This window comes from Daphnia magna, linkage group LG8, assembly GCF_020631705.1.
Source record: "Daphnia magna isolate NIES linkage group LG8, ASM2063170v1.1, whole genome shotgun sequence".
NCBI classification, from domain to species: Eukaryota; Metazoa; Arthropoda; class Branchiopoda; order Diplostraca; family Daphniidae; genus Daphnia; species Daphnia magna.
In genome coordinates this window covers 3,395,830-3,418,065 of record NC_059189.1, presented here as the reverse complement: position 1 = coordinate 3,418,065, position 22,236 = coordinate 3,395,830, and the positions used below count along the sequence as shown (strand labels likewise).

Genomic DNA, 22,236 nt, shown 5'->3' with positions numbered 1-22,236 from the left:
TAGGCTTAACGATTTACCAAACGCAGAGTGGGAGTGGATTTTGCGGGAGTTGCGTGTAAGACAATCAAGCGGCTCGTTATGTCTCCCTTTTTATTCTAACGCCCTGGCCGTCATCAACATTTTGTTACGATGAACAAGTTTCACGTTTCCACTGCCGGAAATAAAGAGACAATTGCGAAGTTGGGTAGCAACACGTAAAAAAAAAATCCCGTGTTTTTCTCTGTGTGTTAGGCCCTGGTCAAACTAACGTTGTCAAGAAATTAAAAAAAAAAAAAAGGAAACCAAGAAAAAGATAACAAGAGAAACGCAATTTTGATGGTCGTAATGAAGGCCGCATCGCAGTGGCTTCTGTTGTAGGCGCGGCTTAAAATAATCAATCCTCGTCTGCAATGAAGGACAAGAAAATCGGGAACTAAACCACAACAAAAAAAATGAAACATTTTTGGGAATGATGCGTGTTTTTTGTTGTTGTTGACTCGCTGTCGGGACTGTGAAACGAAGAAAATTGCTAAATAACAACGTGAAATTGGCAGTAAAAACGCATCCTGTTTGTTTGCTCGCTCTGGCCGCAGAAAATGATTTAAGTGGTTAAAAGACGAGTCCGTTCTAACGTTTAACATCCACTCGAGTTTCTTTTATGTTTTTTTTTTTTTCTTTTTTAAAGTGACTTGCGTGCGAACGCATTCCATCGAAATTCTTTCTTTCTTGTCATTCCGTCAATCCGTGTGTGTCTTGTTGGCTCCATCGAGTCGTCATTGGAAATTGATTTCTTCGGTTACGACGGATGCAGGTCATCCGCTTTTCTTCTGTTTACTTCTCGGAATCTTTTCTCTCTTTTTTTTTTAGTGGGGGGGAATGTAGAAAATTGGGTCCGCTCGAAGGCTCAAAAGCCAATTGAAAGGATTGAAGGGCGACCTTCTAGAGTGTAAAAAAAGAAATGGTTAGGCGGCGGGAGGGTAGAAATACAGTAGCCATCAACAAGGGCAACACGTGATGTCGAAGAAGAAGAAGAAAGCCGATGGGAAAGAATGTTTGTATCCGTAAACATTTCTACCACAGAAAAGCAATCGAGAGTCAACACGCACAAAAGCGGCGCCGGGCCATACGGACTCGGCTATTTCAACGTCTTATAGATTGGAGTCGATTGACGGCCAGGGGAGGGCACACAACTGATTGAGTTGCAGCCATGCATTCGAAATGAGAATCAACCAAAACGACTCGGCTATTCATTTTCTTCCCCCCTTTTTAAATGTTCATTTTCGAGTTGTTTCTAAAAAGAAAAAAAAAAAAGGTTTTAAAAATTCTATGTAACGTACGTGTGCATGTTGATGGGATTGCAATCATCAGGCATTTTGAGGGAAACTTTATTATTAAAACGACAAGGTATGACGATGAATATGAAATGGGGTGTGCCATTGGGTACATATCACAACATGTTTTTTAAAAACAAAAATAGCTGAAAACGACTAACTTTAATATGAAATGAGTCGCGTTTGAAAACTTGGCGCGCGGATCGCTTTCCAAATGTCAACTTTTCGACGAGGCCAATTGTTTTGCCTCTACAGCATTTCGATGGAGCCGCTTGTAATGAAACGCGCTTCAGTAGCGCATCGTTTTGAAAACGACGTTGTCATATTGCGTTGCCGTTGGTGAAGAATCACGTCATTTGCCTACGAAAAAAAGGACGATGTTGACACAAGGCCCTCTTTTCGCCGCCAGATGAAATGTATGATGACGATGATGACGGAGAATGTAGAGCTCGTGTCTCTTTTGTCAATTCAAATAATGATTTGTCACCTCCAACTTTTTTTTTCTTTGAAGAAAGGAAAAGAAAGAGAGATCCTTTTTTTAAATTTTGTTGCTCCATCCGCATGTCACCGACTGCTGCTGTTTGCTTGCGGCGTGATAAATCGCATGCCAACAACAACAACAATGAGGAATGTAAGAAATGAGGACGTCCTTTTGTCGGCTAGCGGCTCAACAAAATTGCGTGAATGTTTAAGTCGTTCGTAGAGCCGCGTGTTGCTGAAACCGATTTTGCGCTTCTTCGTTCGTTTTTAAAAAAGAAAATGGCACCGAACTTTCTTTTTTGAAACTTGTCATCTCGTCTTGCCTTTGAAAAAAGAGTGTCCCCAAATCACTCGATCCTAATTGATTTAATGTTGACGCCAATGTGTTTGGCATTTGAATCCATTACGGATCGGGACTTTAGTGTGAGCTTTACGAGTTTGCCTTACTACTTATCCGCTATTAGCAAGGCTTCTTGCATGATGATACGGAACTTGGAAAAATTCTTTTTCACGTTCACGCGTTATCACGACCGCAAGCAAGGTAGACGAGCACGGCTAAAGGATAAGGATAATCCAATTGAATAACAGGATTTTCTCAACGAAATTCTCGAGTATCTTGTGTCCACCAGACGCGCATTGCAAACGAAACGCTTTTTTGAAAAATGTTAAGTTAAGGATACCATACACAACAGGAGTTGATGGGAGTCTCTTTTGTAAAACATGTTTGAGGATATCCTGCCTATATCTCCCCTTGTGCCTTTCAATTTATTATTATTTTTTTTTTTTTTATATTTTCGGAAGAAAAGGTGAACAGGGTGCGACACAGTGTTGGCTTATTTTCTTGATCGTAAAGCTTCTTTAGTAATCTTGCTCGTTGGCTGAAAACGGAAATGTCAAACCGATGTCTTTTTAATATTCCCCCCCGCCGACTGCTATTCTGTAATCGAAACGTTTAGATGTATAGGTCGTTGTCAGCAGCTGAAAAGATCCCCCCTCCTTCCGAACGTTTCTATACACCAGATGGCAGATAATGTGTTATCTTATAAAGAGGAGAGAAAGAGAGAGAGTCTTGATGAAAACGTCGTTGTCGTCCGAGTGGAAACCGGTTTGGCCGCATCAAATGCTCATAAAGATTACACTGTGATCAAAGATGGTGGGCCTGTTTTATTTTATTTATTTTAAAAGAAAGAATCAACTAGAAAATCATTTCTTCTGGGAGGGAAGGATTCTTCCATTAGATCCCTTTTATTTGTTTGCTCTTTGTTGTGTGCGTCTTATAAACAATAGAACCCGAGTAGTATTTTTGTTTTTTTCCATTCAAAATCTCATCAGCATTCTTCACCATCCCAAAGTGATCCCTCTCGATGTTGTTGTCCACCAGGCTTGCACTATATCTTTGTCTATCAGGGGATTGGGGGGGAGAGAATGTTGATGCTGTTGTTGTTGTCCTCTTTTGTTTGTGTGTGTGTCGGCCCGCATCTTCTTGGCTTCTTGTATTTTCCTTACATTCAAGGAAAAATGAGCTCAAAACAAACTTTCTTTTCCTTCTTCTTCTTCTTCTAAAAGAGCCACCATAGTTCCAAAACTCTGTAAAGTATATCTGATGAAGCAAAAGTTGACTGGCTGACATGTGACCGAGCACTTTGTGTGCGTGTGTCTTACGTACGTGTGTGTATAGTCTAAAGGCACGGTTGGCAAACATCCTAATAAGTGGCTGTCGTCCAGCATTAACTGTCTGCCTATATTAATAAGGATAGAGAAGAGCTTAGTTAGATGGTGGAATTCCACGAAGCCAGCAACACGAGCGTGGCTTACGTGGAACCATTTTTTATTTTTAAAGAATAGATAGACACACTATAGCGTGATTGCGCATACTAAACAGTAGCTCACGATTTGTCGTTTATTTTAAAATGAAGACCACCAACAGGTTCTTTTCTCTGTTGTGTGTTTTTGTTTTGTTTTCTTCTTCTTCTTCTTCTTCTTCTTTGAATTTGCTTTCCTTCGAACAAATAATGTTCTGGGCAACAGATTCTGTGGATTGTTGTTTGATCACTTGAGACAAAAGACTCTTGACATTTTTATTTTTGAAAGGGTCTAGAACAAAGTTGTCAGTTGGAACCAACACACCGAGCCCACAGAGCCCCACAAAAAAGTGGAGAAATAAAAATAAATTCAGGTGTGGAAGGTTTAGAGAGGACACATGGCCCCCTTATTTTAAAAAATCTATACATTTTTTTTTACTATGGAATTGATTAAGATCTCCCCTTCCTCCCCTATCTGTTGAGCCGTTTGACATCTCAACCGGTCTACCTTTTATTTTTATTCTACTGTCTTTTGCTGCTGTTGTTGACTCTCGATAGCAATCGCTAAACGTTTCTCTTGTTCTTATAGAATTTGAGATTCGTCTCTTTGAAAGCATTTAAAGTTAAAAAAAAAATCATGAAAGTTTGTCCGATTGTGACTGATATCCACGTGCCGAATATCGGCAGACAACAGATATATATCGATGCGCAAGTTTTCATCTCCGACGTGGACCGTGCTCGTCTCTGTTGATTTGATAATCACAAAGTTCGGTCGGGCCATGTCGAAGACGCGCAACGGGAAACGTCAAGTTGGACGTCAACTTGGAGTGAGTCCTTGCATCGAACATCCGCGGCATACGCAACTTTGTTTTTTTCCCCCTTCCCGTGACATCAATGGCATAGAGGTAGAAAGAAAAAAAAATCTAAATTACTAAAAGAATGAGATTTCTTTTTTTTTATTTGGCCCGGAACGAGACCGGAATCAACAGCTTGATAGACGCGATATTGGATTCTAGTCGTTTTCTATTCTTATATGACTTCATCGAACGACGAAAAGAGAATAGAGGAGATGAAGAGCGAAATGTCATCAACGACGTAGAAAGAAAAGAAAAATAAAGAGGTGATTGGAAATAGAAAAAAGAAAGAAAATCACTTGATTGAAAGAACGCTGTGTCAGCAACTTCATTTCCGTTTTGCTTCTGTTTCCCCCATCAGTTTTTTTTTTTTTTTCGGGGAGAGGCAAGTCGGGGCCACCTGGAAGCCAATAGCGTGATCCCCTCCCCCAACCGCTGATTTTCATTATTCTCCGAATTGACGACAGGAGAAATGATTTTTGATTTTTTCGATTGAAAATTGTGGAACGATTTTGTTTTTTATCGGTCTATTCCCTCGTCGATCTTCTAGTCTATATCGATTGACACTAGTCGCGATTTCATATCTTTTTTTCGTATTGACTGCTGGCGGTATATGAAATTCATTTAAATACAGCAGCACAAATTGAACGCTTGACAAGATTTAAATCTCGCTAATTGAAAAGAAAATTAAACGCCCTTTTTTTAAATAAAATGTTTTGATTTGGCGAGAATAGCGCGGTGAATCACGTGAGATTGCGTTGAATAATAAATTAACATAATAATCAAAGATATTGGATATTGTTCGTCGGGATGGGAAACAGATCAAAAAGGGGAAGGCGAGCATATTTCCTTACCTCATTTCCTGCCGCAAAGAATAGTTCCTTAGTTAGTCTATCTATATCGTGTACGATAGAGACGTCATTGATTGAAGGAATATTGAGCACAGCAAAAGGGGGGAAATATTCCGTTTCATAATTGGTACGGCCCGGATACTGTTACGCCGTCCTTCTCATCATTCCGTCCCCCCATCAAAATAAAGAAATATGATTTTTATTTATTAAAAAAAAAAAAAAAAAAACGGTAGAAATGTAGGGGTTTATTCATCACCGCCCACATTTCTCTCATTGTGTTGATCTCTTCATTCAATTTGTGTGGCCCACCTATTTCCTTTTAACGCTCGCGCTACCCACCCGCCATTTTACAATGGAAATAACGACGTCGTGCAAAGCAACAGAAACGCGTTTATTTCCTGAAACTGGGACGTCGTCGGCCTGGCAAGTCCCACAGGCATTTCAGAGGCATTGGTGGAAGGAAATGTCACGAAAAGAAAATCACTTGCATTTCATGTCGTTGCCACTGTGAACAGCAAACGTAGGTCACAATAACGCTAAGCTTTCGTGTGTTATTTCTCATAGGGATTGTTAAGATATTCCTCCTATAAACCGCCCACTTTTAAAATTTAAAAAGCAGATAGGGAAAATAGGAGCAGAGAAAGCAAACAATGGAATCAACAGAGATGTTTGGTTTTTATCACTGATTTAAGTTTGGCTTTTATTACTTTGCTGTTGCATCTATTATGGAAATTGGAAGCCGGATGGAGACGCAGAGGAAACTACAAATCCGGGTATTTCGAATAGGGGACGAACTTGACGTCCATCTCTTTAAAAAGTCCATCAACAAATTATTTAATTGAAATTCAGATTTGTTAATCAGATGGGATAAGTTGGACGATGCGCCTTTATTTCAACATTGACAGGGATGTCTACCTAACATCCTGCTAACGTGCAGCTTGAACTGTTCTTCATTCTTTCAACATCTCTCGCTTAATGAATGGCCTTTTGTGTGTGTGTATATTTTTGCACCTTTTTGGCATTTCAATTTACGTACGGGTACGAACAAGCTTTTCTTTGAAACATTTGCAGCTATGCTCATTGCGTGTTTCGGTCGCGCCCATCTTTTTTTTTTTTTCACGAATCGATGCTTGGCGCTGGGGGACGCAAAGACACTCTCTTTGAATGGAAATATCCAACATATGCGAAAAGAAGCTCCTTCTTTTTTTTCCAGATCTATTTGCTCGTCTTTGTACATCCTTCGCTCGTTTGCCCCTCTCTCTTTTTCGTGTGTTGTTGTTCACGCTGCCTACGTGTTCCGCTATCTTTCCTAGCCCACATCTCATAGGGCTGATGTGACGACAGCTGATGCTACACAACGCTTTGCATATTTCAAAACGGTGTGGGAGAAAAAAAGAAAAAAGAAAAGAATGGAGATAAGAAGAAGAAATGTACTGGATGGTTTGTATGTTAGGGGTCTTCTTTTCTCTCTCCCTGGAGATGCAAATGCTCTGTGCTTCTGCATTTGTTCCGGCCAAAAAACTTGTGCTCTCTTTTGTACATTTTTCTGCTTGAAATGTTTACAGACTTGGGAAGACACACGGTGATCTGTTTATACTTTGAAGAAATGTAAATCTGTTGAAGCCTGTCCATAGATCTACAACTGAAAATCGATTTCTCTTTACTTTGATATTCGATCGAGTTAGAAATGAAAGTTATGCAAGGGCCCAGAATGTTTTAACATTTGATGGTTTTTTCGGGATGTCAAACGAGAGCCAAACATTTGCGTCTATGGTTGTGTTGCTATGGCAACCAAACTCCGGAGCTTTGACTATACCAATTGCTCCTATAAATTTCTTCCCCTCCCCCCTCCGTGATGTATTTCTTTCTTCACTACTGACTGCCACCAATAATAATAATAAAAAAAAAAATGGTGGAAGAAAAATGTCAGTTCAGCATCTGCATAATAAAGAAATTGTGTGCGCGCAGGTCTTACGAGAATTTAGTTAGAAGTCTGGGCCGCAAACAGCAGCGAATCCCTCGACAACAAGTTGAAGGGACTTGTTTCTTTTTATTTGCCTTTATTTAGTACACCCCGCCCAGATGGTAGGGTAATTTACACACACTCACGGGGGGGGGGGACTCACGGGAGCACCCCGAAAAACTTTGGGTCGCAAGATCCTCATCGATCATATTTTTCTTTTTTTCGGGCATCTCAATCCGCAAAAGAAGTTGGGGGAAAAAAAAAAAAGACATTCTTCTTATTTCTGTTTGGCGATGACGTTAGGGGAGCCAGGTTACGTTCCCTTATGCGGATGCCACTATATTATGAAAGACGTAATATATGGTATGCGTTAACCGTATCGATTTTGTTTTTCACGTAGCCCACAGCGAAATATGTAGAAGAAGAAGAAAAAAAGGCATTTAGAACGAGACGAGGTCTTCTGTTTTACGTTCGTGTTTGGACTATCCAACGCTTGAAAACACTTGAAAATCCCGCTCTTTTAACTTGTAGAACTTACACGTCAATACGTCCTTTTGAATTGATCCTTTGACTGAGAAAAGAGACCCTGTACCGCTGCCATACAAATCGAGAAAAAAGAAAACATTGAAAATTTCACTGGAATCGATTTATCTCTTATCCCTCCTTGTGGTATAGTCTCTCTCTTCTTAAAAAAAAAAAAGCGATGGAACCAGTCGAATGGAACGACTGGATGACATGAGCGGCCCGAAAGGCGATGAAGCGCAACCTAATCGATGCGTCTTTTATTCCAGTCTAGTCGAGTCAACGGCTATAGTCGGGGCTCTATCAAGAAAGAAAGATAGGCCAATCCAGTTGTAAGAAACGCGCGGCCAGAAATAATGCCCCCTCCGCAAGCCTTCGTTAATTAAGGGCCTTGCACACCCCCCCACGTTTTTCTGCGGCTTTACGCAGTTGCGCAACTCTGCCTTTATTTCTCTAAAAAAAAAAACTGTTTATGAAAACATAGCGCAGCCTCTGCTTCAAATCCTTGTTGTCATTTCGTCGGGGGGGATATGCTCTGCAGCAAAGCAGCCAATTATTATTAAGAATCATCTTTCCCAGACTTTTAACGAGCATCGGATAGATACAACATTGTGCTATGTATAATAATCTTATGTATAATTCAATGGATATCAAACGATTCCTTGGCGACTCTCGACTCTCATTTTTGTTTTCCCCATGAATTTTGCCGGCTGAAACAACAAACGGCGGCTGTTCTATTTGAATGCAAAGTGTAACGATCTCAATCGTACCAATTTGTCTACCACTGTCTAGACTTGTTAACAAGACATCTGATTTGCATTTTGATGACTGCTCGAGAGTTTCTTTGTTGATGAGTAATTCACAAAATCTATTTTCTTCCGCAGTTAAACCGCTGGACGTCCGCATTCTGAGCAGCAGGCAACCGCTATCATCGGGCAAAAAGTATGTGCATATCCATCTAATTAAAATGATTAATACAATTGAGTTTTTCATTTTGATTCAATTATTCTTTTTGTTTTGGGGGTTTTTGTATACAAACATTTCAAGTTTTCATTTTTGTATCTGCGTTCCCTAGGTACGAGTTGACATGTCAGACGGCCGGATCGCGTCCGTCTCCCACGGTGACCTGGTGGAAAGATGGCCAACTGCTACGCCGTTCTCAAGAGACTGTAAGTGCAACTTGGCCATTTGTCAAATTCCTTTTTTTTTTTTTTTTAAATCTACCATCATTTTTAAAGTGTTTTCTCTAACAGCCGAGGGAAGTTAAAAAAAAAAAGGGGGAAATCGATGCAAACTTTTATTGTTTTAGTGCCTTAATTGAGTTTTTGACTTGACTGGGCGTTTGTATTGCGAGTTTGAAGGATCTCTTTTTCGGGGCTTAAGTGATGGTCTTTGCGTGTGTGTCAATAAAGTTTGGCATATTATAGCATTCTCTCAATATTTATGTAGAATACCCTCCCAAGAATAAAAAAAAAGAGATGAAAGTTCAAGTCTCTTTATCCTGGCCAAAAACTTGGAGCATTACCATCCGTCACGATATTGAGGGTTCATCATTTTCTTACGGGGGTGGGGGCTTGTAATAATAATGGCGAACCCTGCCATAGATGCTGTCGTAATAATAACGAACCCTGGATAACTGAGCTCTTTATGGCCCTTTTGCTTTCATTTTTCATTTTTTTTTTTGCTTCGTTATTCTTTTGTCTATCCACTCAGTTGATAAGCTAAAGTCGCCCTCGGGAGAATTGGCCGATGAACGGAAAGGTCTCCGTTTCTGCATTTCGTTTAAAAAAAAAAAAGAGACCGAATTTAAAAAGCTATTTTTGCAACTATAAACATAGCACTTATTTTCGGTTCTTAGGAAGAAAATAAGAAAACATTAAAGCCAAACAAACATGGGTGGGTGGGGCTTTATCCAATAGCTCCATTTTTAGCGTCCAGAATGTTGTGATGCAATGCGCAATTAAAAGCGGGGGTAGAAAAGAAGAAGAAGAGCGATGTTTTCTAATTAGAGCTGATAAGAGTCAAGTTGTCGACAACGTAACGAAGCACGTTAACAAGCTTTTTGATTGGAATTATGGCTATTAACGGCTCTAATCCGTTCTATTTCGGTCTGACGTGTCCACCGGACACTCATTCACATATTAATGTCATTTACTTTGATTGATTTATTGCGGACGCTAGCCGTATGATGGTGGTAACGTTACGCTGAGCCAATTAACCGTCCAACTAACACCCGAGGATGATGGCAAAAAACTCGTTTGCCGTGTGGAAAACCCCGTTCTGGGCCCGGCATCTGCCATCGAAGATTCTTGGCTGCTCGACGTCTACTGTAAGTGTCTTTTCATTTCATTTTCATAGAGCGTCTCAAACGAATGTGAAAGTCCATCGTCAATGATCAACTCGGTCGGCCCTTTGCCCAAGTTTCGTTGCATGTTGCGGACGTCCGCCAGTATTAACATTAAAGGCTCAATATGCAGCCCAGGGAACACAACCTACCGCTGCAAATAGGAGATCAGAGATCAATAATGTAGCAGCTGGACGCTTGTGTCGTGAAAAAAAAAAAGAAACTTGTCTGCCCGCCAGCTGATGTGCAATCAACTTTTTTTGTGTGTTTTTTTTGTTGACGGTCCCCCCCACCCTCCAGAAAAAAAAGAAGAACATTTTCTTTTTTAGCAGTTATGGACGTATTCGTTTCTTTTGTCGGGAGGCCATATTTACGACTTGCGCAATCTGTCATCCACTTGTTGTTTTGAAGCTCACCTCAGCTCTCATCCGTTTCTTGACATCTTTATGGCTACAAAGAAAGAACTTCTAATGGAGACGTAGCCTCGTTTCCGGTGCATCATCTTTCGTGAACGAAAAAATTGGCCACATCCATCAGATGGCGTAAAAAGCATTTTTCTTTTTTTTCTGTTGTTGTTGACATGTTTCAGACACAGGGCTTGTCTCTGAAAATGTAATTGCTTTTTACTGGCCTTGCTCGTCTTATATTCCCGTTGCGCCAATAGTCGTTGAAATCAGGACGAAAAAAGGGCAATATTATGTTGAAAAGGGCGTGTGTGATGGAGGCAGACGATTGCATTTTCTCTATACTTGACTCGCCGTGTTACCGGTATGCACTGATTTGACAGCTACGGGGCTTCTTGCAAATCGGAGTAGGACCCCCCCCGTCTATCACCCACCCTGAGAAGGGTTTCCTTGTGAACCAATAATCCTATACTTTTATTTTTATTTATTTATTTATTTTTTATTTTTTAGAGGTGAGGGCTGTTATCGTTTTCCCGAAGAAATATTTGCGCGTTTTTTTTTCTATTCTATTTTACGTCACGGAAGACCCAAACACCTCGCGTATGTACGTGAACGATAGGGTAAAAAAAGAAATGTACGTAGATAGATATAATGCCTAGTGATACGGAGAAGCTATTACTTGTAACGACGTGCGATGTATATTTATTTCGGAAGCCGCAGAAAATGTAGACGAAAAAAAAAAAAACAAACAAAGATAATGTTTTCTTTTGTTGGAAAAGAGAAAAATGGATATCGCTGGCGTTCTTTTATGGAAGGTAAATCGTGCGTTATTTCGCTTGCAACGATACAGACAACATACTGGGACAATTTGTGTAAACGAGGGTTCATACGGATCGTATCTGTACGTTGTAAAGAGAGAAAAACTCGTAAATTTCGCCATTGGACGAGAGCTTTTGGTGCCGCGCTAGTTTAAGAGTCCGCAAACTTGTTTTGTTTTGTTTTTCCTTGAAAAAGGGCGAAATAAAACAACACGCCGAGCCAAAAATTTAAATGAAACATTCTCCATGTTTGGTTTGATACGAAATACGCATCAAACTCTGGCAGGAACTACGCAAAAAAGAAAAGAAAAACCGTATCCCTGCTGCGTGTATAATTAAAACTGCGTAAACTTGTGTTATTTAAGCTGCTGATTCGCCGGATTGAAATTGGACGGAAACTAGCCATTTGCATTTCGGGTTGGTGGTGGTGAAATAGTTAACTATTATACTACATGCCTTTGCCCTATATGCCTTCGTGTATCGGTTAGCGGGACGTGATTAGGAGGACGTCTAGTTTTAGGGCGATATTCTCAAAACCGACTGCCGCCGGATGCGATTGACGCTCTGTCGATCATGCGGAAACGTATCACTGCCATCCGACTTGTTCCCCTATTAATATATTTAGAAAGGTTAGCCGACAGTCCCGCTGTATAGTTTGTTGATTCAATTAGGACTCGACTGCGCACACGCTTGAATTAAGAAAACAAAACTAGAAAATGATGATGGGATAAAAACTAAATTGCGAGGCCCTTCCTTCTTTTTGTGTGTGTGTGTGTGTGTGGATCAAACGAATTAGGACTTTACCGTTTTTTACGATGTGAAAATCTTTCCTGTTTTTTTTTTTTTGGGGGGGGGGTCGTGAATTTTTTCAAGTAAAAGAAGAAGAAAAAAGAGAGAGCGAGGACATGTCAAATTTGTCAGTGTCAAATTTGACAGTGTTTTCGTGCGGGAATCGAACCGAGTTTGATAATTCTGGACGATTGGCTTCATTGTTTGATTGTATATATTTTGTATTCCTTCTTTGCTGAGTTGCTGTGTGTGTGTGTACGTTAACATGTTTTTTTCTTTTTTATCTGCCAATTCAAAAAACGAAACAAAATCGATGCTGTGTAGATGTGCCTCGCGTTCAATTGCAGCTCGGACGCAACCTGGAAAGCGATCACATCCGTGAAGGCATCGACGTCTACTTTGACTGTCACGTCACGGCCCGTCCATCAGCAGTTCGCCTCGTTTGGCGGCATCAGGTTCGTTCCCTTGGTCGACCTTTAAACAAAACAAAACAAAAAAAAAATGTCTATTTGAACGAACGCAAGTCGATTGTTGAGACAAGAGTTGTTGCTGCGTTGGCTCTTTATTTGCCCGTGTTTAATGTGATGTAACGTTCCTAGTGTACTTGCCGCAATGTCATGCGATTTCCTAGTTAACTAACTGTACCGGACATTCAACTCCCCCTTTTTCTTTTTTCCTCTCCCTTTTTTCTAAAAGGGATCTCCGTATGATTCTCCCGCTTCTCCCCTCTCGTTAGCGACCCATCCAAACGAAATATCTAGCGACGTTTGCAACTGTTATGAAAGGGATTCTACTTCTTCCTTTAGGGGTTGATTTCTTTCATGTCAATCGAAATGCATTTAAATTGTAATAATTTTTTTTTTCTAGTTTAACCATTTTTTTTCTAAATTTACGTCGGTAGCTTTTCTGCTTAAATGGTTTTGCATATTAAGTTTAGTCTCTCTTTTTTTTTATAATTTAAACTTGTTGTTATTTTCGCTATGCCTCATTATGAATGATGATAAAACATCCTTCATTTCCGTTGCGCACCTAACCTTTAACCCCCCCCTCTATTATTATTATTTTTTTTTGATTACTCCTTCCCGCTAGTCTATTAGGTTATGATAATAATTTAATAATAAGCAATTTCACTCGTTGGTGTACTAGACGTTTGCTTATTTCGTTGTTGTTACTACCGCAGGGCAACGTTTTACAACACAACGTTAGCGCCGGTGTGATCATCAGCGAATCGAGTCTGGTTCTGCAGAGAGTGGCGCGCAGTTCGGCCGGTCGCTATACGTGTCACGCCAGCAACGCCGAAGGCGAGGGATCCAGCTCACCTTTCCACCTGCACGTTGCACGTAAGTCTCGTATTTTTATCTTATTTTTTTGTTTGAAGTCATTACGTCTTCCAGTTGAGAACCCTGTGCAACGTTTTGAAAACAGTCTGGTTTCACGTTAGTGAACGATGTTTGTTTTCCTTCATCCACCTTTTCACCTACTTTTTGGATGTATCAAAAGAAAAAAGGAAAGGAAAACAAGGAGAATGAAGGAAATGGCCGACTGACGGTCGATTCGAATTGTCCTCTCAGTTTGTCCGTGACAGGCAACTTTCACAAAGTTGGGAGCGAAACTTTTTGTCGTTCGAAATATTTTTTTCATTTCGTGAACATAACAAACACAGAACGGAAAATAGCTTGGGTTTTTTATTTATTTTGTTATGCTCTTAATGATTGATGAAGTGACGAAAGTATGTTGGCTTTTTACGGTGATGTGCATTTAAATCAGAGGTCGATATGCTACTACCCCCTATCCGAATTTTCTCGTTTCAAGATGCGCTCCATCCGCATGATGGAAGGTATTGATCAATCACATCCGCCGTATGCGCGCACACACATCTGTTTCGTGCGGAATGTACGTGTTTTTGGCCAAGGACTAACTGAGACAAACAGTAGGGGGGGAAAGTCTTCTTAAAGCGAAACTGGAAAACAAGAAATGAAGCAAACAACAAAATAAAAAAGGCTAAACAAAGAGGTGGAACAAGATATGCAAAGGCAAACAGATCTAACACGGACCTGACAAGTCTATCGCCGTACTCAACCGGTCGATATGTAGTACATGTATACACAAAGCGTGAGACGCTATTTACGTGACTAATAAGCTTTCTGGCGCTTCGCTTTACAACAGCGGCCCGCAGTTTCGTTTCAATTTGAATGCCTCAGTTTTCTACCGAATAATGTGATTGGCCTCTGCTTGGATTTCGAAGGAAATGATTTGAAATTGATTGATGAATACGTGGCACACCTGTCCGATAGTAAAAACCGCCAATAGTTTTGATTCAAGATTTTTGTTTTTTCAATGGAATTTTTATTTTCAAATTCCATCGATGGATAGCAAATATCGGACATGTTTGATTTCATTTCCAGTTGAACGCATGAACGGTCGCTTTGTGTTGTTCTTTTTTCGTGCTGTGGAAATTCAATCCTTTGGCGCAAACCTAATCGAATCAATTTTCGCGTATTGAATTTTTATTTGTATCGTTCAGGGCTGTCCGTCGTGTCGGCCACATTTATCGCCGCTAGTTTATCGAATCAATCGTCGTGTCATAAAAATAAAAAACTCTTTTTATCTTTCCGATTGTTGAATTCTTGATGCGTTAAATTCAGACTATTTTTTTGGGGCGGGTCCTTCTCTTCAGTAAATGAATGGTGAACAGCTCGAACGTTTTTATCGCTTTTAAGACACGCGTCTAATTGGACGTTTTCAAACTGTAGCCGAAAAGATGCGACGACGCATTTCTAATTCCGATGGCGTCCCGATTTCTTCTAATCTACCTGCAACCACTCAACAGCTAATAGGTTTAAAACCGTTAAATCAGCTTCGCGCTGCAAGAGCTTGAGCTAAATGACTGGGGCAAAAACAAACGATGGTCGCTACTTAAAAGTGTGTATTTTCAAGGCCCTCTTCTTTTTAACTGTCGCCTTTAGCTGTATTCAACTATTACCGCCATGACCATCAATGCAAATTTACTTATTCGGCGGGACGCTCTTCTGCCTTTTCCTACTCGACAATGTTTTTTTTTTTTTTAAATCGTTTTCCTTTTTTTTAAACGCCATTATTGCCTTATCTGAAAATGGGTTTGATGGGATGAGGCTCCCGGCCGCCATAATAAAGAATGGCCCTTTTTCTTTTTTTTTTTTCAAAGTTACTTTCTGTTGCACACCGCCGATATGTTTTCGATTTAAATATTAAAAAAAAAAAACAGGGGGGGGGGAACACGTGTTGAAAGATGGACCTCGACAAAGTATAAGCGGCTCAGACACTAGTTGTGTACGCTGTGTTACACAACAGCTGTTTACCTTGAGCCGGCTCATTTTTCTTCATTTGTCAAAACATTCAAGAAAAAAAAAATAATGGCGCAAAACTGAAAGAAAATATTTTGAATGTTTATTTTTTTTTAATAACACGCATGCGAGCAACACTAAAAAAAAATATACATTGCTGTGAAATATCTTTATTTCTGAAGGTGAAAAAGAAAATGAAAGTCGGTTGAGTCCAGTCACGCTCTGATTATACGGTTGCCGGCGTATATATATATCTCTATGTATGTAAGACAGGCCTGTGCACTCGGAATAGTGTCCGAAGCGTGTCGTGCTTGGCAATCGTTTGCCGTGCCGCCCCTTTTCTGTCCTTTTCTCTCCCGCGTTCTTGCCAGTTGGACTTCCCGCTGTTTGTTTTTTTTGTTCTCTCCCTCTGGCGTCTACTGCTGCGTATAACTGCGTTGCGCCAAATTAACCTTCCGTTGGCTCAATTGAGTCGCCGTTCTATAACTCTATTACCTCGCTGTCCTATCTCAAGGGTTTCCTCGCCATCCCTTTTGACCATCCCAAACTGGTCATTTCTTGTCCGTCTCCGCCGTCATTTCCTACACAAAATGTCCTTTGATCATTTCAAATAGAATGCCAGACAAAATATAACCAAAGATGTAGCCGAAAAAATAAAATAAAGATATACTTGGCAACCTTGTCTCTCCCAAATTAAAATAATTTAATTTTTTAAATTTTCCTTTTTTTTTTTCTTTACCGATTTCTTCTTTATGGATTCAAGGGCGGATGAATCGCATAACACGTTGATTAGATTGTAAAGCAATGATTGAATTTGTTGTTTTCTAATTGAATGTTATCTAGACAAGCCGGTGTGTCGTCCGGAACAGAAGAATTCGTACGGCGGTGCCAAGGGATTGACGAGCGAAGTGGAATGTCACGTCGAGTCGAAGCCGGGCGCTACGAGCTTCCGCTGGACGTTCAACGGCACTGGCGAACTGGTCGACTTGACGTCAGGATACCGGACAACGGCCGACGGATCAATCTCCATCCTGCGTTACACACCTCGCACTGAAATGGATTTCGGTACTCTACTCTGCTGGGCCGCCAACCCGCTCGGCATCCAATCACAGCCGTGCGTCTTCCATTTTTACGCAGCCGGTAAACACAAAATTTGAGTTTGATTGTAGAAAAATAAAAAAATCACTTCCCAACCTTGTGTACGTGAGACGTCTGTGTGTGTGTGTGTGTGCGCGCTATATTTTTCAATCTTTTGAGCCGCTTATTTGTGTTGCTACTACAACGGGTGAGGGGGCGTTCGCGAGCGGGTCGATCCAGTTTGGACACTTGAAAAGTGGCTAAATCCCTTTCAACAATGTTTGCCCGTCTTACTTCCCCTTTGCTATTTGTCCGATAGAGCAACTCAAGTAGCTACTGGTGTGTGTGTGTATATATACGTACGTACGTATATAGGCGTGTCTAAATGTGTGCGTGATTGGCAAGACCGAGTTTGGATTTAGACGCACCAGCAACGGGCCCCGTCGGAAACTTTCATGTATCTAAGCTTAGCATATATATATATATATATACAATGGAAGCTCACCCAACTGCATTTACCGGTCGTCAGCAGTGCGCTGCTTTGAAAACTTTGAATGCGTGATTTTTCCCTTTTCAGGTTCAGTGTGTTATTTTGTGCGAGTATGTCTACACACTTGATGTACTCGCTATCGCAGATGCAGGATTTATAAATATGCCACCCGCTACGGGTTGCTTGTCAACCTTTGAAGAGGCCACTCGCTGCGAGCAATCATAGACGGGCAATAGGGAAAGAGAAATTGGAACTGAGGATAAAAATAAAATAAATCAAAAAAAAATGATGTCTGGAATTTTGAAAAAGAGTTTTTGAATAGAACGTAGCGTTGCGTGTTGAATGTTTTTATCCGTCCAACATAGCAGTCAAGCCTTTTATGTAACAGTCGGCCATTTTTTTTTTAAAGCTGCATGATGACCGTCGATAACGCCCAATTCTTCCTGCCCCTTTTTCCAAAAGACGTTAAAAATATTTTTAACGGAATCCGAAACCTGCTAAGGTGGAGGGACGGCGGCTGTGTTGACATTTGCGATGTATTCAACATTTCGATTTTGTTGTGCTTATGTTTGTGTATAGTCTCTATTGTTTTTTAATGCACCTAATCTATATTTTTGAATCTCGCGTGTTCAGGTGTTCCGGATCCGCCCAGAAACTGTTCCATCTCCAACCAGACTTTGTCGTCGTTCGAAATCGATTGCGCCGAAGGTTACGACGGTGGCATCCCGCAGCACTTTAAGATGCACGTTTTCGACATGAAGACGCGAGCGTTGCTGGCCAATTTGACCTCCTCCTCGCCCAGGTTTGCTCTCCACTTGGGCTCCGCTTCGGCGTCTCAATCGGGAGCGACGGCCGGCGTGGGCGCTGAAGAAAACCCCAAGACTCACAGCTGGAAATCGGGATCTTCGTCCAACAACATGATCGCAATCGATGAAACTTCTTCGACCAACAACAACAACAAAACGGCCAGGCGGCACAGCAATGGCGGCTCAGGGGCCGGCGTCTTCTTTGGCAGTATCGCCGTCATCCCGCCGGTGGGCACGTTACTGCAGGTGACGGCCGTGAACGCTCACGGCGTCAGCGAATCGGTTTTCATCGAGGCCACTCAGCAGGCTGTTGTCGGATTGCTACCGGCCGAGATGCAAGCTGCCGGCGCCGCGGGCGGTGGAGGCTTCTCCAATTTCGAGATGACCCCAACCCTGGGCATCCTGGTTGGCATCGTTGCCACCGGCGTCTTTATGATGGCCACCCTTATAGCCGCGCTGCGCTTCCGTCAGCGCCGGAATAAACCGAACGGACAGCATTCGCATCAGTCGACATCTGTCATCAAAGATAAGGATCGCGACATGGACAGTTATAACGGTAACGAGTACATTGAGCTGGGCACTAAAGATCCGGACGTCATTACCAAGGATAAACCAGGTACATTTGGCGAGTTTAGTACATTTTCGTGAGCTGTAACGTCGCGTTAGTGTAGCATTTTCAATTAAAATGACTCGATTATAAAACGCGGTTTGGTTATTAGGGACCGAATCGATGCCACACATCATCAGCAATCCGCTTGATTTGATGGCTAATGGGCGGACATCGTCGAGCACGTTGACTCTTGCGTTGCGCGGAGACAGTCCCGCAGGATCTTCTTCCGCCGTCCGATCTAGTCAGGTAAAAATAATAATAATAAATCAGTGTCTTAAAATGTCATTGGCTTCTTCATCAAAACGACGGAAAGTTTGTCTCGCGCGACACCTGGCGAGCTGTCTTGATTGGCTTTGAAGTCACGCGCATAGCCGGGAGATATTCGGATGAGTGAGGATAATGAAAGCGATTGCTTCTCATTTGATACGCCCACCCTCCCTACCGTCTTCTCGTACCTTTCACATGCATCCAACAGCACCCACCTACCAGTGAATGAGCGACACCGACTCACCCCCAACCCCCCACCTCCACCCCACCCACCGCTTCCATCGAATGTTTGGTGAAACTACGGAGACGCCATTCGTGCGGATCGATAAACAAAACTTTATTTCCCGCTTTTGAATCGCATGCAAACGTGAAGGGGGTTGATCCTCACGGACTTTGTAGCGCTCTGTTCTCTGTCTCTGGCTGACAGTTTGGCGCTAAAAGAAACGAGTTGCGTAGCGGCGGAAAAATAGATCCGTTTCCATTATTCGTCTGATGTTTGGCTCTGGCCTTTGAAGAGCGCAAGCAGCGAAACATGTTCGCCGTGCTCATCCTAATTCAATTCTTTCGTATCCACGTCTGTTGTGTAATCCGTTGAGTGCTCCTGCTTATTGTGAGCACTGCGTGCGTACATAATCCGTCAATTCTGAAGGAGCGGGTGCGCCAAACAAGAAATGCGTACAATTTCTTTTCAAAAGGCGGCAAAATTTGAAAGAAAACAACAGCAAAAAACGAGCGGGAATTTTATTTATAGCCTTTTTGTTTATTAAAAAAAAAAAAAAGGAGGAAGTGGTGTATGCTGAACTGACGCTATCTCGTCATCGACCGACTCACCTGGCTATGCCGACTGGCAAATTGCCTGCAGGGACGATGGACAAGACTGCCGCCACCACAGACGGAGTGGTCTACGCCCAGATCGACCACACGAAGCGGAAGCAGCAGTCGAACAAACGAATAAGGACCGATGCGCCACCGCCACCAACAAATCAACTCTCCACTTTTCAGCAGCCGTCCCAGTTGGTCGTTTTGCCGGATGTCAGTCAAACCGTGACTACTGGCAATATTCGTGAAACAATTTTAATGTAACATCGTATAGAGCCAGTCGCCGTTAAACGGACCGCATAATAGTAGCGGTCGAATTTGAGGAACGAAACACGGCAAGACACGTTGAAAGTTTGACAGAAAATCGACCATTCGAATGGACTCGTCGGCGCATTTTGCGTATTGTTGTCATTGTTGTTATTGTTTGTATGTACGCATTCCTGTACACACACACACACACACATACAGTACCAAGTACATGTATATTTAATTTTCGTGTCTACCAGACGATATTTTTTAAGTCCTTGCCTGTCCTGGACTGATTATGTTTGCTGTCTATGTGTTTTGATATGATTCAATGCTTCAAAAATGATTCCGTTCGTATACGGTCTATATATATATTTATATATAGATAAAATCTACTCCCCTAAAATTCTCATTTTCTTATCGGCATTCGATGGCATCGTCATGAAACCTGTTTTCTCGTTTTGTTTTTATTTATTTTTTTTTGTATTTGTATTTGTTTTTCTTCTTTTTTTGTTGCGCAGTGGACAGCGATGACCATCGGCCAAGGTTAAGTTAACGTATATAGAAAAGAATGATTTGCTACGTGTCTTGGCATATACCGGTTTCATCTCCTGCTTCCTGATTTATTTTTGCTGTTATACAGGTATGTGTATATTGGTTGTCAATATGGATCCCTCGCCCTAGCCTATTTTCATGCGTCCAAAATGATGTTGCTATTACAATGACCGTCTCTCGTCCGACCCCCCCCCCTTTTTTGTCTGCAAGAAAAAATACTCTTTGTCGAAGAGGGAAGAGTCAATTTTGAAAACTCGTCCTAAATTCTATAAAAAAATATATTCTGTTTTATGTTTCGAAAATTTGGTAACTATATAGTTTTAAATTATTTTAATACAATGGTATGTGTCATCTGACTGTTTTTTTTTCTACGATTTAGACGACGTCACATTTCCGAGAGGAGGTGAAAATGGGAAGGTAATTCAAGCAAAGCGCCAAGTATACCAAACCAATTACGAATTTAGTTTATGTTATACGCCATCTACAGCTCGACAGTCAACTGTTGCAGACGGGGGAAATTAGATGTGAATTCGAAGAAGCTTGATTTATATTAGCACATTTCCATTTGTTAATAACAACCATCCCTTCATTATATAGGAACGTAGAAAGCCAATTTTCTGATAGAGATTGTGTAATTTCCTCAACATGAATCTCTCTTGATCAATTACTTCACCACGATTTATTGACGTCCCATAATTTTATACATTTTTGAAATACAGAATTCTATGCTCTCCTTAGTTGACGACAGTTAGCTCGTTGGCCACCGTAATGTTTTAAAATTGTAGTCGCAATATCCAACTTACTGCAGCGGATTCGCGAGGGTAGCTTTCGTTTAAACTGCAACAACCGGCAAGACAGCAAAGATTCAAGCAGTCGAAAATTCGTCCGCCAGATGTCTTCAAAAATAGTTCCACATTGTAAACAAGTATTTGGCTAAAAGTGGATCAACTGTAGCAATGGTAAACAACACAAATGTTTTGAGAAGAAAAACTGGGAAAGGTTTGCTATTTATTAAAGTTAACAATTGTCTTTAAATTACATGAAAAAACAGACCGTTAGAAAACGTCAGACATAGCTTAGTCGTTGAGCATCTGCATGGTACTCCGTTTGTCTAGGGTTCGATTCCCAGAAGAGTGAAGATATTGTCGCGGGTGAAAAGGGGTATTGGTTATCTCTTCGCAGAGATGATTCATCCGCTCCTTGGACAAAGCTGCGATCGTGGTGAAGAAATTATCGGGAGAAGTCCGCTCCAAGAAAGATACGCAGATATGCAGTCCGGAAGAGGAGTAATTTGCGCGACGGTATAAAACGCTGCCCCGAATCTGCGTTAGATGAGTCTCCATCGGGTAAGCTCCCGGAGCTGGGCTCCGTAAGAGGAGTTCCCTGGTTTCCCAAGAGGTCTTCAGACGCTTCTCCAACTTTTGGTAATGGTTATCCCTTTTGTTTGAGTTAAACCATTGTTTAGAATTGATGTCATCACTTGTTGTATTCGTTTGTTCTTGTCCAAATACAACTCGTGTGACAATATTAGCTAAATTTTTATTATTTATAGTATTAGACGGTAAAAAAAATTCTTCTCTCGGAAGTTTATGACTTTGGACTTGCTTGAGATGACCCTTGAGCCAAGAAGCTTTTCCTGCTTTATGTGGACAGGAATATTAGAGGCATTGATGTCTGAAACCAAAAAGTGTCTTGCAAAGAAAGTAAAAAGAAACATTGATGTTGGTCATCCTCTGAGTGATGCTGAAGCCTGGTAAGAAGAAAGAAGAGTATGAGTATTAGTGAGTGGTAAAATACATGATTTAGATTCAGAATTGAATGAAAATCACGGAAATCAGGTTTATTTTTCTATTGGTCTTATAGTTTTTCATTTACATTTTAAAAACCATAAATGAAGTTGGTGCGC

General features: G+C 41.2%; 1 protein-coding gene and 1 long non-coding RNA gene across 5 annotated transcripts in view; one reads left to right on the top strand and one right to left on the bottom strand.

Annotated features, from left to right (window-relative positions):
- LOC116935989 (hemicentin-1) overlaps positions 1-21,067 on the top strand; it is a 37,085-nt gene extending 16,018 nt beyond the window's left edge. For 2 of the 4 annotated variants that reach the window (XM_032943214.2, XM_032943213.2), the window contains 9 exons: positions 8,667-8,724; positions 8,858-8,951; positions 9,964-10,111; positions 12,462-12,592; positions 13,318-13,477; positions 16,304-16,600; positions 17,661-18,449; positions 18,553-18,689; positions 19,491-20,681. In XM_032943214.2, coding sequence (XP_032799105.2) covers positions 8,667-8,724; positions 8,858-8,951; positions 9,964-10,111; positions 12,462-12,592; positions 13,318-13,477; positions 16,304-16,600; positions 17,661-18,449; positions 18,553-18,689; positions 19,491-19,793 — 2,117 coding nt within the window. In that variant the 3' untranslated portion in view covers positions 19,794-20,681. Of the gene's footprint in view, positions 1-8,666; positions 8,725-8,857; positions 8,952-9,963; positions 10,112-12,461; positions 12,593-13,317; positions 13,478-16,303; positions 16,601-17,660; positions 18,450-18,552; positions 18,690-19,490; positions 20,682-20,709 lie in introns of those variants that run through there. The other 2 variants (XR_006649996.1, XR_006649995.1) reach the window with 2 other exon arrangements.
- LOC116935990 lies at positions 15,550-16,339 on the bottom strand. The gene is made up of 2 exons (XR_006649997.1): positions 16,200-16,339; positions 15,550-16,041 (listed from the first exon to the last, which is right to left on the bottom strand). It is a non-coding gene; the product is annotated as an uncharacterized LOC116935990 (long non-coding RNA).
- Positions 21,068-22,236: the final 1,169 nt, after the last annotated feature.